Below are 13,562 nucleotides of genomic sequence, written 5' to 3' on the forward strand. Positions count from 1 at the left end.
TTTCTAACCTGGCTTGTATTTATTGGAAAAATTTAGTAGCTGAAATAAATTAATTCATATATTTACCTGTAGTTTATATACTGCATCTTCCATGTAGCAAATCCCTGTGTAATACAACTGTTTGAGAACTAGAAGATTGTACTCCAGTCTCTTAAGTTCCACTTCTAATTTTCAGCATTTAAATGGAGGCAGTAGTATTTACTCTTTTGCCTTTTTGTTTCTTGCAGGTATGTTCGAGCAGAAGTACTTGCTGGTTTTGTAAATGGTTTATTCCTCATCTTTACAGCATTCTTCATTTTTTCTGAAGGCGTTGAGGGCTTCTGGAGAGCTTCTCCCGAGCGGGAGCGCTCTCGTGGGTAGCGACCGGCTCCACCATCCGTCCCCTCGGCCGGGTCCCCGCGGCTCAGGCGCTCCTGCGGGGGGGCGCGACTCGGCGCCTTACGGAGGAATGCTGTTTGAAACCGGTGTCTGCCGGCCGTGCTGCCGGGCTCTTTGCTGAGGAGGAAGCCTGGCCTTGGCGTGAGTTACAGCACCCAGGGGCTGGAACCGTTTCGCGCCTGCCGCTCGCCGCAGAGATCCTTTGTCTGGGAATGTGGCTTCATTTGTAAGGCGATAGGTGGGTGGCAGAACCCAGCACTGCACCAAACATCCTTGTCTCTGAGTGAGAAACAGGAATTAGCACTTCCTGGTATAGCTAAGTAGTACTTTATGTAGCACATAAATACACCAAGGTGGAAAAAACAGGAGGGACTTGACTAAATTGCTACTGAACAATCTGTAGTAAAAGGTAAGCAGAAATGCAAAACACCTTTAGTACTGATGTATGGTCTACAGATAGAGAACAGTCAATGGTAGTGGTATCTCCATCATGCTTGATTCTTGACAGAGTTGTTTTATGGTGGTATTTCAGTCAGTACTTCAGTTCGAACTGGGCAGGTGTAGAAATGACATTTAAGCCCAACAGTGTGTCCTTACATGTGGAACTTAAAAAGTAGCCTATATCAAAAGCTGTAGGATGGACATAGATTACTGGGATTCTTAATCAGGAGTCTTGAGTGAAAGCAGCAATTCAGGTTTGGAAACAGTTGCATCCTACTATTTATCAGTTTTTTCTGAATCTCTCAAACTGTATTATGAAATCCTTAACCTTGATTACAGTAATTGCTACTATAGCCCTAGTGAGAACACAGGATATTTTGGCAATGTGCGGACCACCTTGGATGTGCTTGGTTTCAGCTTTGATGTTGATTCACTTTGCAATTGTGTAGGGCTTGTTGTATGTGTGGCGTGTTTATTCAGGCACAGGCTTTTTTTAATAGTTTAAAAGATGCAAATATTTTTCTCAGTGGTTCAGATATAAGGAGCTTTATGTTCACGTGAGTTTGTTCTGATATCTTTCTTTTAAGCATAATAACTTTATTGACAGTGTGACCAGAAGTGAAATCTATACCAGAAACAGTCCTGTTTATGAAATAATTAAACTGAGAAACTGAAGCAACACTTGCTGGAAATTTGTCACTGAAGAATTTGACTTACGGGAATTGAGAAGACACTTATTTTTGTTTGTTCTAGAGATTAAGAATTGGGATTTGCTAGATAGTTATTAGTTGGACCTCTTGTTTATATTTTAAGTCACTAATTTCAGGTATCTTTATATTAAGCCTAGATTTTGGTCTAGAACAAAACAGTATCTTAGCAAGTACCTCTTTAGTAGAGAGGAGTAGCAGGAAATACAGTGAGGAATGCCTTCAGTCAAAGCAGACAGTTCATGCCTTGGAAGAAAAAAAATGTAACAAGCAAACAAGGAGCCCTGTAGGGAAAATTATTTCTCAAGTTTGAAAAACACAGCTCCTTTGCTTTCCACATGAGACATGCAGAAATGGAACACCTGTAAAGGGGATTTTCTGTATCATCTTGGTACACTTCTTTATTCCACCATGGCCTGTCTTGGCTATGGCCAGTGCTTGATGCTGCAAGTGTTGGAAGCATGATCTTGAATTCTGTTCTCTCTAGTGTCCTTGATGATGTCAGTGAGTGTAAGATAGCAAGGCTAATGGGCTGCCATGATTATTTGTGTGATTCTTCTCTTGGCTTCCACAGGCTAAGGAATTTCTTTTTAACTGTAATTCTGAAAACTACACTTTTATCCATTTAAATTTAAGCAAATTCCTGTGAGTTCTTTGACTAGGATATTCTTATTTCAAAATCAGATCTATTATTTCAGCCACCCACAGTTTTGTCAGCAAGTTTTAAAAGTCTTCAATTTTAATTTCCTTTTTTAAATTCTTACTGTTTACATTCTCCTTAGCTTTTGTTTGCCTAGTAAGTTTTTTCCTGAACTCACATAACTATTTTAACATTTGTATGATCCTCTTGCAAATACTCTGGTATGTTGATGGTCTTGAAGCACATACAACAGAACTGTATGTGGTATTTTGCTAGCTGAGAGCTTGTTTAAATCTGCAACTTGGGGTGTTCTGTTCTAAAATACTGTTATGTGCAAACTTGAGTAATTTGGTATTAAACTTGTGTTTTTAAATCAACTATGGAAGCATCTTCATTTAGACACAATGTGTTTGAGTACGGTGTTTCTATTAGATTATACTCTGGGTGATGTGTTCCAGTTCTAATGGAAGTTCTTGCATACGTTCATGTTGCTAGTGGTTGACTGGATTGCTTCTTTACTTTAGTAATCACTCTGCACCCAGTTTTTTAAGGTCTCATTAATTTACAGGTCATTTTAAAAAAGCCTCAGATTAAATCAGATTGGCCTCTTCCTAGGCTTCCTATTGTTTGTGCAGTTGAATCACTCATAGCTGTACCTGTAATACAGAGCATCTTGATGCCATGTGGTGAGTTGCGTTGCAGGCACAGTCTGTACAAACCCTGCTGATAAATCCATATGTCTCTCGCTACTTGGAGATGTTAGCTTATGTCTTGTTCGCAGCACAGCTCTGTTCATGTTGCACCTATGGTAAGTCTTGTCTCTGAGATTTGCAGGTGTGAGCACAGTGCCATGATAACTTGCTGTATGATTTCTGGTTCTAGAGCTAGTATGGGATTTTGTTTCAGTAAGAGTCCTTATACACTGTTCTCTTTCCCAGGAGAGACTGCACAGAAAAACTGCTCAGAAACCACTACCTATCTCTGTTTTGCTATGATTACTCCTTCCATTTCATAATTATTACGGCCTTGCCTTACTGTCACCTTAATTACCTTCTACCTGGACGTTTGGTGTGTTTTGTGACTTCCCCCCGCCCCCCGATCTTCCTTACTGCTCAGAACCAAAGGTAAAATGAGCTGTTTCCCTGGGGATGTCACCTGATTTTGGGGAGAGGGAAGCTGTCACCTACACCCTTCAAGCAGTTGATAGGGACTTCCATTCTGCTGCTTCATCGTCATCCAGCTAAAAACTTTGGTCTTCCTTTACAGTTTGTTCAGAACAATTTCATCTATTTCCTGCTTTGGTGCCTGGAGCTCCTAAGGACAGTCTATCATGCCATCATCCTCTGCCTTAAATGTGATACTGTTGTATGTATATATGACTCTAGATGTGTCCATAAAGTATATATGTAAATATAGAGAGAGCAAGACACTTCTCTCTCCTCTCCTCCAAACCCACTTCTTCCACAGCTGAGTGTTTCATCTGAAGCACTTCAGATTAATCTTGAAATTGATTTCAGTCAGGCTGAAATGCTTTGGTTTCTTAATGTGAAGTAGTCTGAACTTTGGCTAATGAAACTTTGTGTTTGACTTCTAGAGGGCAGCCATGTTTTCACACTGAACTTGTTTCTGCCAGTAATTGCTTTTGGTTCGTCAGCTTCCAAGAACTGATTGTGTATGTGATTGTACTTAGACAACCAAAGGATTGTGCAAATGGAACTTTTGGGATAATTGTTCCAAACGCTTATTAGTGCCTCTCTATCAAATGTCTTTACAAATATGAAGCAGTTTTTGTGTTTCAGTGCATGTGCTTTCTTGCAGACTTACAGAACCTGTTTATGATTAGTAATTTAGTGAAATTTGGCAACTGTTATATGTGGTGTTAAATCCAATTTACATATAGCCTACAAACTGGTATGAGTTCTATTGACTGCGTAACTTGTGAACTAAGTTAAGTTGCTTTGAACTTTGTAGGGTAAAACAGCATGCTAAACTTTTCCAGTGTTTGTCAATCAAGATCGTAGTTATGCATTGGTCATTGACATAAACCATTTAAGGAAGTGGTCTTTCAGCCTCTGCTTTCCTTCAGCTTCTAGATCAAAGGGCAATGTGTGTCTTCTAGTCAATGCCTTCCAGTTGATAAGGCAAGGATTTAAGGACTGATAAGGTTTACAAGCAGTGTCTCATCATTTTTCTAATACTACTCTCATTTTTAAATGGGAATTAGCTTGGATCCATTCAGCTGAAAGCACAGATAGAACAAGCATTTGTTCGCTTTTATTTATGTGTGGACGTATTCTGGTCAAACTAGAAGAATAATGGTGATCACCAGGAAAAGGAACAAACAATTGCTATCTTAATGCTTAACAAAATGAAGAAGCAGCCATCCATAGCAACTTAGCACTCTTGTCCACTTTTTTTATTTTTAAAAATTGTTTGTAGAGCTCTGTGCTCTCAGGAGTACTACTGCTGCTTCCTTTGATTTAGTGTAGCTTCCTCCCAGTATGTTAACCTTGGATATGTGTGATCCCAGTAGAGATCAGAATGCTGTAAACCTTGCTTTTTGCTGTGAAGTAATGTAGTAACTTATCCCTCTCTTCTTATAGTCTGTGATAGTGAGACGGACTTGATGCATCTTGGATAAATACTATACTGTTTATGATTCAGGCTAAGACACAGGATGAAGGTTTGTGATTTGAAATTTGGAGACTGAGCAGCAGTAAATTAAAAAGAATGTAGGTGTGGTGTTTTGTCAGTTCCATCAGGGACTGGATTCTCTGTTCAGGTAAAATATATTAAAGATGGCTGTTTAGGAAAGGTATGTAGTAGTCAAAAGTACTTAACAGTGCTTGCTGTTCTGCTTTTATTTCAGACAGAAGAGAATATGCTCTAATTCCCTGTGTACAGAAACTCCATTTTTTCTACATGCCCTGCTCATAGAAATTGTGAAGTTGAAGCAGTGTGAATGAACATCAAAGACAAATTCTCATCTGATGATGCATTAGTTCTGAAATAAGATGTTTGAGAGGAAAACTGCTCTACTGAAGTAGACTTTACAGTCTTGGAATGTTTGACATCATGAATAAGTGGAAATGTCAGTCTTCACAGGCCTAAAATATTTTGTCACAGGCACATGTTTGTAAAAAATTTTATGAAACTGTACCTTGATTCATTCATTGTGGTTTTTACTGCAGACAGAAAGAATTTTTGAGACCAATTTTTCCCTGTGTGTGGATACTTCCAAAGTATCAAGTTTGAAAATGGATTTGAGAATATTCTTTCGTAAATGCTTAGTGCCATCACTATGGTGGTATTGGTAGTCTTCAGCAGAACAGTTTTAGTGTTACTGTACTAGTTAACCTATATAATATACTCAAAAGCTGTATCTTTAAACCCATTTTTCTTTTTTTTAACTAGATGTGAAATACTACTTTTACAAACTATGTGGGTTCAGTATTTAAATCCAACTTGTATATATACACTTTTCTAGCCAAATTTGCTCATATGGTCAAACTATAAATCAAAATATAAGTACAGATTTCTGCTACTAGAATTATGTTGGTGAGCGATGCAGCTGTGGGTATATCTACTCAACAGGCTTTGGTTTGTGTCAGTGGAAACCACCATCCACTACCACCAAAATCATACGCTAGGAGAATTTTTTGCCAAGTGCTCTTCCAAAGTGACAAAAGCTTCCCTACACTGACAAAAGTTTTGTGATCGTATTTATATTGGTGATCTAGGGTGGATTTCTCTTCTCCACTAGCAAAATCGTGACTGAAGCTTAGACACACAGTGCATTCTGCTAGTGTGTAAAAGATTAAATGCTGGTTTTTTTCATACTCAACGTGCAGTATATGGAACATAACATTTTTTTCCCCTGTTCTTTTCCAGTTTAGGTCTAATATCAGATTCTTTTCATATGTTTTTTGACTGTACTGCTCTATTGGCTGGATTAGCAGCTTCAGTTATTTCAAAATGGAGGTCAAACGATGCTTTCTCATATGGGTAAGAAACTTCAGGCTGTTACCTTATTATATTTCAGTAAATGTCTAGGTAGTAATTTTTCACTGTATGGATAAAATCTCTTTTTGCAGAACATGGAAAAGCTATGTTGAAAGTTTTGGTTTTTTTAAGGTTAGTTATGTAAATCTTTAAGTTGGTCCCCCTGGAAATAGTAAAAATGTGAAGGCATTGCCTGTGGGGGGCAGGTTTATCGCTTCTAAGATCTCTGTTATCATACTAGTGGAAACAAGTTACACAGCAGAAAATTGCTGAGCACAGTCATGTGTTAATGGCAGCAGTGAAGTAAAAGCATCTGCATCATGGGTTTGTCCTCATCATGCAGTGAGGTGCATTACAGGGAATCTCAGATTGCTGGTGCCCCATGCCACCTTTGAAACCGAAAAGTACAACTGAAAGGAGCTAAGTCTCTGTGATGCTGCACCTGAGTTTATAAGCCATGTTTCTTGGAACCAGCAGGATTCAACTGCAGTGGCTGCCATTAGCACAGATCCTCTAGGCTGAGGTATGTCATCCCACACTGCTCTCTATGGATATAGCTGCTGCAGCCGGTTCCGTTTCAAGGGCACTTGTTTCCGCTGCACACTGCAGTTGTGCCCTATAAAACAATACTGGTTATACAATATTATTAATTGGTGATACTGATTAATTACCAGCAAGTGAGCTGTAACATGGTTGCTGCATTCCCTGTAGCATTACTGACCTGAATGTCAGCATTTAGCTTCAGCCCTCTTGCCTAAACATGGGTAGTTTGAAACTTAAAGTGCTGCTTAATTAACATGGAAACTCCAGTGTGCCTAGAAATCAGTTTAGGAAGAATTGATTGTACCATGAACTAATTGCAATGAAAGAAGGTTTTGTATTAATTACTGCTCTGCATTTAAACAGCTGGTGTTCCATTTATTAGAGAACAACCACAGTTTATTAAGTCTGATGTTTGCTACGTTAGAATTACATGTTTTTCTAACCTGGCTTGTATTTATTGGAAAAATTTAGTAGCTGAAATAAATTAATTCATATATTTACCTGTAGTTTATATACTGCATCTTCCATGTAGCAAATCCCTGTGTAATACAACTGTTTGAGAACTAGAAGATTGTACTCCAGTCTCTTAAGTTCCACTTCTAATTTTCAGCATTTAAATGGAGGCAGTAGTATTTACTCTTTTGCCTTTTTGTTTCTTGCAGGTATGTTCGAGCAGAAGTACTTGCTGGTTTTGTAAATGGTTTATTCCTCATCTTTACAGCATTCTTCATTTTTTCTGAAGGCGTTGAGGTATGTTATGAAGTCAATTGCACTATCAATTGTCTCGTTTCTATTTGTAGAGCGTATTTAATGGGGATAAAATTTTTGAAATTTTTTATAATCATAATTGGTTAAAAATCTGTGATTTGAACAGAGAATAGGGCCATCTGAAATTGCTTTTTTGTGACACGTAAACCTAGCCTTTTCAGTGTATCGGTACTAGCCTCTTAAGTAGATTATTTTGACTATGTGTAAAGATTCTGTGAGATTCATCCTGTGCTTTTTTCAGCCAGTTATGGCTAAATATGTCATAGAAAGATCTTTACTTCTCATTGTTAAAAGGACAAATGAGCCAAGAAAGGCTAGTCATTCAGAGGAGAGAAGTTAATCATTAGAAATGGAAATACATTCTCTGAAGAAGTTGAAGTAACTCATTAAAGAAAAATCATTATCTTCCAAATCTTGAAGTCTGATATAAATGGCAAGTAGTAATAGTTTTAACATTTACAAAAGCACTATTCTTTAATTATTTTTTTTAATACAAGATGGTTCAGGTATTAATTTCAAGATCAAAATTTAGACATCAAGGGTGTCTGCACTAAAGTGGGGTGGGATTAAGAGTAAAATTGATAACTGATTCTGATCAGCTTTCATTAATGCTTTTACTTTTTAATTGGAGGTGGACTAAAAATTTTATTAGACTTCTAGTTCAGAAGACATTCTAGCGATGTTTTTTTTGAATTAATAGAGAACTGGGAGCTTTCAGGAGCATATCCTCTACATAGATAAGCCTGTAATTACTTCAAAATCAGTACAAACTGGGCTGAAATTGCCTAAAAGCTTGGGAAAACTTCAAATCTAGAATCGGCAACAAAATTTACTAGAAAAATGAAAAATTACTACTAGAAGTGTCAAGAGTAATGTTGAAACATCACTCTTCTCTGGTCTTAGCTCCCCTGCTAAGTATTCCCTTTGTTTTTGATGGTGACTCCTTTTCTCTCTGTTATTTCAGAAGTTAACATTTGCTGAAAGTTCCATTGTCTTGCTACTGCCCATACCTTTCATCCTTGTGAACAGATGATGAATGTTTCTCTCCCTTGTCAATAGTAATTTAAACTCTTCAACACTTAGCTTCAGATGCAAATTGTGTTAGGCCTATAATGTCTCATTTAAAAAAAAAATCCAAAGAAAGTAGGGTAAAAAAGAATTTAAAAAAAATTACTAGTCTAATTTTTAGAAATTTTTTTTAATGCCACAACTGTTCTCAGTCGTCATTTCGTTCCCCTCATCACCTCACTCTTCTAATGGCATTCTAGACTCTTGGAAGTTGTTTGGATGACTTGTGCGATCCATGTGTTACAACAAACTTGAATGTTTTCATATGGTGTTGTGCCACATCCCACAGCACAATGAAATCTTATAATAAAAGTTAGCTAGACTATCAGAATGTTCTACTATACTTCCACAGCTTTAATAACAAAACTTCAGATTCAGACAGTAAGAATTAGTCTATGTGCCATCTGAAAAACTGAAAGTCCTGAGTAATTTTTAATTATGTCTTTATGTATTCCTGGGTTTATGACAGTGCTCCTGTATTTAAGCAGTTTTTTCAGTGCCTTTTAATAATGTAAAGAGATTGTTAAATTTTACATTTACTTCTTAGTTTGTTTTTTGTTGTGGTGTTGTTTTTTTTTCTAGAGAGCACTTGAGCCTCCTGACGTGCATCATGAGAGACTTCTTCCTGTTTCTATACTAGGATTCATTGTAAATCTTATAGGAATATTTGTTTTTCAACATGGCGGCCATGGACATTCACATGGCTCTGGTAGGATATCTATAATTTTCAGTAGTTTCCTTTCTTGGCACCCTGTGTTCAAGGATTTGAGAAACCCAGGATTAAATTTTCATGTCGTCTTAGTGGCAATCCTAGCTGAATGTGTATGTGACTTGTTGCAATATTGACTTTTATGTTTTGTCACTAGCTCTAGTATGTCACTTCTGCAGTTCTCATGTTAATATCTGTTAATGGGAAGACCTAAAACTCCAGAATCTGCTTCCTGGAACATGCACTCTTTTGCATCTTATTGGAAGAGGTTTGCAGAGTGTCTTTTGGACAAAATTAATCTGGAGTTAAGTGAGGTCTTGGCTGGAAAATTTACAAAACACTGTCTGAACCAAATTTTAAGTATGGGGTGATTCTGCTTCAGATGCTTCTCAAGTTAGTTTCTTTTGAATTTAAATGCAGAATGTATTTACCTAAATATATATGGTAAACATTTTGTTTGGGTTTTTTCTGTAATGCTAATTTGTATCTCAGTTTAACATATAAATGATATAGAAGTGATGGAAGAAAATAGGTTTTGTTCTTTAAGCAGCAATTTAAGCTTTAATTTTTAATGTGTAAATGATAGCCAGTTTCTAGTTTCTTATAAAGGCTAATTTTATGTGCTTGTATCTAATTATGTGTACATTTTTCAAATTGTACTAAGAGTAGCACAACTTTTCTCACAAGTGGGAATGTATAAAAGCACTTGACTTCTCAAATCAGGTATATATTTTATACGGCTGCACAGCATAGATTTAGATGACAGTTTGTGTTAATTTTCTGAACTTATTTAAAGTCATACTTTAAGATGACCTAAAAGATTAATAGGTTTTGAGAAGCTTAGAAACAAATGTAAGCATACTTTTAGTCAACACTTAAATTTATACTCTGATGGTGATATTTGTTTATAGGACATGAACACAGCCATTCTCTATTTAATGGTGGTCTGAGCCATGGTCACAGTCATGGAGGTCATGGTCACAGCCATGAACATAAACATGCCCATGGACACAGCCATGGTCATGGCCATAGCCATGGACACTCTCATGGTCAGGATTATTGTCATGGTAAGTACTTAGTTAATGTCATAGAGCATCTTGACTTGGTTGAAATTTGCTATTGATGATTTACTGAAAAAATAAAAGAGTGGGTCCTGCAAGCTGCAAACATACATGGAAGTAGTTTCACTAAATATGCAGTATGCTATGCCACTGCCACATTCTGTGGTTCATTTTGGTAAATGGTCTTTCACTTATAATAAATTCAGTGTTAGGTAAACCAAAACCTTTAAAAACTACATTTTTTGAATGTTCACCATAATGTTCTGTGTTGGCAGATGTGGTGGTTTGACTTTGGCTAAATGCCAGGTACCCACCAAGTTGCTCTATCACTTCCCCCCACTTCCCCCTTTTTTCTCAACAGGGTAGAGAGGGGAAAGAAAGTAAGATGGACCAACCCTTGTGGGTAAAACAAAAGCAGTTTTAATATAAGCAAAGCAAAGGTCCATGCGTGGAAGCAAAAAAAGAAAACAGATTTATTCTCTACTTCCCATGATCAGGCGATGTCGGGCCTTCTCAGGAGCAGAGCTCCAATACGCAGAGTGGTTGCCTCAGGGGACCAAGGGTGACCCCACCCCCTTCCGCCTTTTTCCCAGCTTTATACTGAGCAGACGTCATATGGTCTGGAATATCCCTTTGGTCAGTTGGGGTCAGCTGTCCTGGTTGTGTCCCCTCCCAAGATCTTGCCCACCCTGTCTCACTGAGGGGGGAAAAATGTTGGGAAGAGCCTTGGTGCTGTGTAAGCACTGCTCAGCAGTAGTCACACCACCAGGGTGCTATCAACACCCTGGCAGCTCTCAACATAAAACACAGCACCGTGAGGGCTGCTGTAGGGGAAAACCAACTCCAGCTCAGCCAGACCCAGTACAGCAAGAAATGAAACAGATGTATGCTATAGAAATATAATAAAATTAATTATTATTAAGTGCTCTGTTTCAATTTTTCATTAAAATCAATAGACAAAATTAAGATGCTTTGCTGATGTTCATTTGAATAATTTTACAGATCGAGATATTAGGAAAGATGACCAAGCAGTTTGACTTTGGGTACTTAGGGATTGATATGTCATACTTGGTTTGTGACCTCAGATATAAGATTTTCCACATCTTATGTAGTTGTTTTTAAGTGGGGATATGAAAAAGATACTTGGCATCTTATCTATGCTTAAATCTTTTCTATAAAGGTGAACAATCTGTGAAGGGACATCCATGGAAAATATGATCAGTAGCCTTCACTGTGGGAGAAGAGACAGTGTGTTGTTCACTGCCTATTTGAAACAATGCAAACGAAAGCCTTATTGTAATGCAGGGTTGTCAATTCTTCCTGCCTAAGCCATAAACTAGAATCTGATGTGACTGAAAAAGTGCATGTTCAGAGCAGAGAATACTGTGGTAACTTGCAGACAGGAGGTGACAAAAGAGTATAAAAATATTTACTTGTCATTTTCTTGCTATTTTTAGTAGAAAATTGGTGCTTGTTTTCCTGGAGTTTGATGGGAAAGCAGGAACTCCCCTATCCTGTGTCTTGTTCTCTCCAGCCCCACCACCCCAGTAGAACAGGGAATGTAGCCATCTGTTTTGTGCAATTTGGTATTCAAATCAACTTTTGCATAAATTATTATATATCTTCATTAGAAGTCATTTGCTATCACTTAACAAGTTTTTCTTAAAATACCTTTCTGACAATGTCCACAGAGGAATAAATCTGCTTGGATGAGAGGATTATTTTGACTTAGTTCTACGTTCTCCAAGTCTTATTGTTGTTGTTTTACATTGGGTATAAATTCTTGCTTAAGTGAAATACTTCTGGTTAGCAGATTTATGTGACCTTAGTTTTCTTGCTTATGCGTATGGCTGGTATTCTTGAGGGGGCCTTATTTTACTAAATACTACAAAGGTCTTATTTCTCAGTTTGTTTTCATTAAAAAACAAATGTTGCTCTTTTTATTTTTACATATATAAAATTTATTGTGTAAAGTGGTATTTTGGTTTTTTTTTAAATGTGTTTTAAGACTTTTGACTTGATTGCTGCATTAAAAGACAATAGTTAAAGTATTGTGAGCAGCTTATCTGTTCAAGAAATTTCAGAAAAGGAAGACCATAACAGAATATACCACTAGAGAGAGCCTTTGTGTAGGTTAATATGCCAATAATTGTCTTCACAGATGACCATTCTCTTGAAGGGATGGCTGGATCCAGCAAACAGATTTTACAAGGTATGATAAGTATAGTGGTTTCATAGTTTTATCATGATCTGCCTGCCTATTACTGTTTAGAGGGTGCCTCTGGGTAAATGCTACATTTTTCTTAGAGGAGCTATTTTACAAAGTCCCCTTCTACCTGTGAACAGAGCAGTGCCATACCCTGTGCATAGCTAGGCATCAAGACATTCACCGAAGTCTAAATGTAATGCAGTGTCAATAGAGTTTAAGAGGGAGATCCCAAAAGCTGGAATTCAGTTTCTGTTACTGATGCTGAAAAATCAGATAATGAAAATCTAGGAAAGAGTGGGTGAAAGCAGAAACTTGAGGAGCCTAACTGCAATGTATGCTCCAGAAAGTGAAAAACAGTATTATTAAGTTAGAGTATATTTGAAAAATGCAGATTGATTGATTTATTTGTTAAAGGGTACCTGAGCTTAAAACTTGCATTTCATCAAGCTATTACAGTTGATTTAGACAAGATGGTAATTCACTCTAAATTGCTTGAAGGAGTATTGGAGTCCATGATCTAAGTGTTAGTGTAAATAAAATTACTGATAATTTAGATACCAGTTTTGAGCTTTGATTAATTATTTTTTGAAGGGTTCAAAAGTTAGAGGGAGAAAATTATGTAATGTAAGAGGGAGTATTTATTTGGCATACCAAAATGTACATACTATTTTCTCTTATTGAATGATTTTCTGTTTTGTTTGTAGTCTTTGAAAGGGAATGTTTTCAACCTTTTCTAGAAGGCATAGTATTCTGTACTACATACATATATACTTAGTACTTCAGCAGAAGATACTTGAAAGTCAGCCTTTTCATGAAAGGCACATTTTAATTGACATGTATTAAAAAGACTCAATTTTATATAATTTTAATTTTTCAATACTGTGGTGGGTTGGCTCTGGTCAGCAACTAAGCACCCAGCAGCTGCTTGCTCATTCCTCCAGGGGCACAGGGAAGAGAATTTGATGAGTAAAAGCAAGAACTACTCCTGGATTGATATAAAGACAGTTTAGTAAGTGAAGGGGGGGGGGGGGGGGGA

General features: G+C 37.2%; 1 protein-coding gene across 1 annotated transcript in view; it reads left to right on the forward strand.

Annotated features, from left to right (window-relative positions):
• The first annotated feature begins 325 nt into the window (after positions 1-325).
• The window catches only part of SLC30A7 (solute carrier family 30 member 7), a 31,508-nt gene continuing 18,271 nt past the window's right edge, over positions 326-13,562 (forward strand). Inside the window, 7 exon segments of the mRNA XM_026854185.1 lie at positions 326-3,377; positions 3,379-3,431; positions 6,058-6,171; positions 7,374-7,461; positions 9,130-9,256; positions 10,168-10,323; positions 12,479-12,529. Of these exon segments, the coding sequence (XP_026709986.1) occupies positions 3,315-3,377; positions 3,379-3,431; positions 6,058-6,171; positions 7,374-7,461; positions 9,130-9,256; positions 10,168-10,323; positions 12,479-12,529 (652 nt within the window). The 5' untranslated portion in view covers positions 326-3,314.

The sequence above is a fragment of the Athene cunicularia genome, assembly GCF_003259725.1.
Source record: "Athene cunicularia isolate RWA chromosome 8 unlocalized genomic scaffold, athCun1 chr8_part1, whole genome shotgun sequence".
NCBI lineage: Eukaryota > Metazoa > Chordata > Aves > Strigiformes > Strigidae > Athene > Athene cunicularia.